Source organism: Cibotium barometz, chromosome 4, assembly GCF_041138505.1.
Source record: "Cibotium barometz isolate CiBa-2024 chromosome 4, ASM4113850v1, whole genome shotgun sequence".
Classification (NCBI taxonomy): Eukaryota; Viridiplantae; Streptophyta; class Polypodiopsida; order Cyatheales; family Cibotiaceae; genus Cibotium; species Cibotium barometz.
In genome coordinates this window covers 5229293-5234724 of record NC_141049.1, presented here as the reverse complement: position 1 = coordinate 5234724, position 5432 = coordinate 5229293, and the positions used below count along the sequence as shown (strand labels likewise).

At 43.3% G+C, this 5432-nt stretch overlaps 1 protein-coding gene across 1 annotated transcript; it reads right to left on the bottom strand.

Moving 5' to 3' along the window:
* Positions 1-1557: 1557 nt before the first annotated feature.
* On the bottom strand, positions 1558-4519 carry LOC147638820 (heat shock protein 90-2-like). Its single transcript, XM_086784789.1, has 4 exons — positions 4184-4519; positions 3946-4087; positions 3563-3840; positions 1558-3390 (listed from the first exon to the last, which is right to left on the bottom strand). Exons 1-4 carry the CDS (start codon positions 4307-4309, stop codon positions 1831-1833), a joined length of 2106 nt encoding a protein of 701 aa, XP_086640915.1. The 5' UTR covers positions 4310-4519; the 3' UTR covers positions 1558-1830.
* Positions 4520-5432: the final 913 nt, after the last annotated feature.

The window sequence follows — 5432 nt, the reverse complement described above, 5'->3', positions numbered from 1 at the left end:
GCAAAGCAGTCACTGGACATAGACTCCGAGGTTTCTGAAATATGCAATAGCACGAGCCTGACTCTTTTAAGTAACAAGATGTTTGTAAACCGTTCATGTGTAGAAGAACAGGTATCTGTTCAGTCCAATAGACTCCGAGGTTTCTGAAATATGCAATAGCACGAGCCTGACTCTTTTAAGTAACAAGATGTTGGTAAACCGTTCATGTGTAGAACAGGTATCTGTTCAGTCCAAGCCATAAGCCTCACTTCATGAAAATAAAAATCAATCCCCATAAAATTGCCCATCTCACACACACAAAGGTAACACCACCCTACCACCTTACACTACCTTTAAAGACATGGACAGATGCAATCAAGAGGATTTCCATGGAAATCCCATCTTGTAGCATATGATACTCACAACTTTCTTGGGAGGGTGTGAGACTCTTACACTATAATGAACAAGGCAAGGCACAGATAAGATACTCCAACTTAGCTTGGGAAGGCGTGAGAATCTTGAACTATAATAAACAAGAAATATGATTGCATTTGCTTCATCGTGAACTCTACAGCACCCTTTCGCTAACTGTATGTCTAGCAACAATGCTGAACTGCTCAACACCTAGATGACTAAATGGGTGCACTATCCCTTGTGCATGATAAGTATTGAGCATGTCCATTAGACTCATACAACAACCCATGCATTTCTCATTGCCAACCATTTCTCAGAAAATGGGTAGGACGACCTTCCCCCGTTTGGTGCATTTCTCATTGCCAACTGACCTCCTTCCCCCGTTTGGTGCATTTCTCATTGCCAACTGACCTCCCCTTTGCTGCATTTCTCATCGCCAACCATTTCTCAGCAAATGGATTAAGACCTCCTTCCCCGTTTGGTGCATTTCTCATTGCCAACTGACCTCCCCTTTGCTGCATTTCTCATCGCCAACCATTTCTCAGCAAATGGATTAAGACCTCCAATCCCCTTACCCCCTTTAAAAACTTCTACTAAAGACCACACCCTAATTGAAAACATCAAAGTACAAAAAAGGAATTCGCCCACGAAGAATTATGCTCATCCCAAAAAGACTTATACAAAAGAGAGAGAGAGAGAGAGAGAGAGAGATCAACACCTCCATAAAGCCAAACATCAAGGACCCATAGATCTCGGCAATAGTATTGTAATTCCGCCGGTCTATGGTCTTGCTTTGTATAGGGGCATATCTAGCCGCATTGCTGAACTGCTCAAAATAGCATGGCTAAATGTTCTCTCAATCCGTCACGCAAAAATACATTTTTCAGCAAGTGGATTAAGACCTGCAGGCACCTCAAGCGAAGAACACTCCCCAGGAATTGTGCTCATCCTCGAGAGATGTATGAGAGAGAGACACACACACACACACACACACACAGTGCAACCCTCCACTTTCTAGCATTTGTACCTCTTTGGAGGGTTGAAATCTGCTACAGGCAAAAATTTCTCTTTTTTACTAAGTGAACAATACTTTCCTGGGGAAAAATTTACATAAAAATAGGTTGCAGTAAATAACAAGAGAGATTGGCATCATCAGAAAATGAATTGGAAGAAAGCACTTGAATTTGTATTGGCACTTAATATCATAGGATGTGCATACAACTTGCACTTCGATGGCTCTCACCCGCGACAAAACTAATCTAACATTTATCCAAAACGAACAGAAACAACATACCAAACTTTTGAAAATACTAATCAAATGTAACCAACAAATCAGTCATCTAAAAGCATTTCAGCAGCCAAAAACTACCAAAACTAGGACTGCAACCTTCCTGATCTACAGGCTGTACTGGGAAGCAGCTAGCTCCTGAGGTTCAATCAGTCCACTTCCTCCATCTTGCTGCCCTCTGCATCAGCATCATCTTCCAGAGGCGGCATGTCTGCATCAACATCTGCAGAGGCAGAAGCATCATCATCTATACTCAAACCCAGCTTTAACATCCTGTGAATCCTGCCTCCAAAGGTGTTGGGATCATCAAGACTGAACCCAGAGGTAAGAAGAGCAGTTTCAAACAACAGCAGGACCAAATCTTTCACAGACTTATCATTTTTATCAGCTTCAGACCTCTTTCTAAGCTCTTCCATTATGGAATTGTCAGGATTGATCTCCATTGTCTTTTTGCTGGACATGTAGCTGGACATGCTACTATCACGCAAGGCCTGTGCCTTCATTATACGCTCCATGTTTGCTGTCCAGCCGTATTCTCCCGTCACTAAGCAGCATGGAGAGTCAACGATGCGGTCTGACACTACAACTTTCTCCACACGGTCACCAAGAATATCCTTAATCACTTTACACAAGCCTTCAAATGCTGCCTTCTTTTCCTCTTTCTTTTGCTTCTCTTCATCAGATTCTTCAAGCTTCAGACCCTCTTTAGTTGCAGACACAAGCTTCTTCCCATCATACTCCTTCAGCTGTCCAACAGCATATTCATCAATGGCATCAACCAAAAAGAGTACCTCATAGCCCTTCTTCTTCAGACGTTCCAGGAAAGGAGAATTCTCCACAGCCTTCTTGCTTTCACCAGTGATATAGTAAATGTCACTCTGCCCATCCTTCATACGAGTAACATAATCTTTGAAACTAGTCATCTCATCACCACTTTTAGTTGAATGATAGCGCAGTAGATCAGCAAGCTTTGCCCTGTTAGAACTATCCTCATGGATACCAAGTTTGATGTTCTTCCCAAAAGCCTCATAAAACTTGTCATAATCCTCTTTGTTCTCTGAAATTTCTGTAAACAGTTCAAGACACTTCTTGACAAGATTTTTCCTTATGACCTTTAAGATCTTGTTCTGCTGCAGCATTTCACGGGAGATGTTGAGGGGCAAATCTTCCGAATCCACAACACCTTTGACGAAGCCAAGGTACTCAGGAATCAGCTCCTCACAATTATCCATGATGAACACTCTTCGCACATAAAGCTTGATGTTGTTGAGCTTCTTCCTAGTATCAAAGAGATCAAAAGGAGCCCGCTTTGGAACAAACAGCACTGCCTTGAACTCTAGTTGCCCTTCCACAGAGAAGTGTTTCACACCTAAATGCTCCTCCCAATCATTTGTCAAACTCTTGTAGAAAGCAGCATATTCATCTTTGGTGATGTCTTCAGGCTTCCTCATCCAGATTGGCTTCTGCTTATTCACAAGGCTCCACTCATGAGAAACTTCTTTCACTTTTTTCTTCTTCTTCTCTGCTTTTTCTTTCTCCTCGTCAATCTCTTCAACAGCACCTTCTTCCTCTTTCTTCTCTTCTTCCTCTTCATCGTCTTCAACCTCCTTCTCTGTTGTCTTCTCGGACCACAAGGAAATAGGGTAACTGATAAACTCCGAGTGCTTCTTCACAAGATCCTTGAGCCTTCTTTCTTCAAGATACTCCAACTGCATAACAGTTCATCAGGTTAGGGTAAGTTGCCAACTACTAGATAACATTTCAGCGTAAAGAAAAGAACAACGAGATGACTGCTGCAGGCTTCTTTAAAAGTCAGTAAGCTGTTCATCACAGACAGTTCAAACTGGTGCAAAAGATATGAAGCAAATATTATGTGATTACCTGATCCTCCTTCAAGATTAAAGTTATTTTGGTTCCCCGGCCAAGAGGTTCTCCCAAATCCCTGGTTACAGTGAAAGAGCCACCTGCTTGAGACTCCCATATGTACTGTTCATCATCATTGTGCTTCGTGGTGACCACAACCTTCTCAGCGACAAGATAGGCTGAGTAGAAACCTACTCCAAACTGCCCTATCATGCTCACGTCAGCTCCAGCAGCCAGGGCTTCCATGAATTCCTTCGTACCCGAGCGTGCAATCGTTCCAAGGTTGTTAACCAGATCTATAAAAAAACTCAGATTACACCTTGACATGAAAGCATAGACAGTAGATGAAAAAAAAAATCCTGGAACAGGAAATAATACAGAAATCTAGCAAAAAACCTTACCAGCCTTGGTCATGCCAATCCCACTGTCGATGATGGTCAGACTGCTGGACGCCTTATCCGGCACAATGTGAATGAAGAGGTCCGACTGGGAATCCAACTTGCTCTTGTCTGTGAGGCTCTCGAACCGGATCTTGTCTAAAGCCTGCACAGAGAAAACTCCAACCCTTAAGACAACAGAAAAGAAGAAAAGCAAACACATGGGAAAAAAGATAGCAGAAGATGAAACGGAGATACTGACGTCTGAGGCATTGCTGATGAGCTCTCGCAGGAAAATCTCCTTGTTGGAATAGAACGTATTAATAATGAGGCTGAGAAGCTGGTTGATCTCGGCTTGGAAGGCGAAGGTCTCTGTGTCAGAAGCCATGGCCTTAGCTTCGCAGACGCGTAAAAACGAATGGCCTCCCAAGAGTTCTCAATGGAGGAGGCCAGATTATAGAGGGATGCAGGAGTAGGGCAAGATTTGATCTCAGCTTCTTCTAACCGTCCGATCGCAACATCTAACGGTCTTATTCGGGCAGAGGTGTAAGGTGCCGTGACCTAGCACAATTAGCGACTCTTTTTTTACCAGGAACCTAATTTGGATTCTTTGATTATTTTTTTTTAAATGGGCAGCTAACACAGTGCGGAGATGGCCCACCATAATTTTTGCCACAACATAACGCTAACTGGTTAGAGCCCCATTCCAAGTCATGTTTATTGCATCAGTGAAGCTGCCCTGATGGTGCTAGTTAGTAGTCCCACAATGTTTTAGCGGAAAAATAGCAGAGGATGAGTAAGCTCATTAAATTGACTAGTTGGGAACCCGTGCTTCGAACGTCTTTTGAGCCTTCCAAAATCAAATTCTACCCAAACCTCCTCCTCTTCTTCTTGAACCTCCAAATTCTTGCCACATGGAAGCTTTATGAAACTCTTCCTTAAGATAATATAGAGATAGAGATGAAAATTGTGGAAAATACGGGAATTTCTCCAACCGGTCGTTGAGTAAATTTGGGGTGTAATGACACGGTCTTTTGAAGGCCCTGCAGCATTTATGACCAGCTGGAGGTAAATGCCCAATGAGAAACCCTAACTTCTCCCTTGCGTGGGACTAGAAACCTCAGCTCACAGCTCTATCTTTGTGGGACGAGCGTGGGTCATGGCTTTTATGCACTAGCTAGAAGTAAAGGTGAGGACTTAGTGGCAATAAATAATTTCTCGATGCCACATGCAAGGAAAAAACTCCACCCAGGCTGAAAATCAAGCCGATATCATTCGCGCATGGAGCTGATTTAGCCGATTCATCCAGTTTTGTGCTAAAGTGGACCCACCAAATGTCGGTTTGTTGGGCTCGAACTAGGGTGAGGGTTCACAGCCGCCACTTGACGCTCTTTAGTTTAGGAGATTCGGGCGCAGACAATGAGGTTTTGGGAAACTTGATGGGGCCTCATAAGGGCTCTCAAGAGAGGAGGCGCCCCATGGGACCTAGCACAATTAGCGAGTCTTTTTTT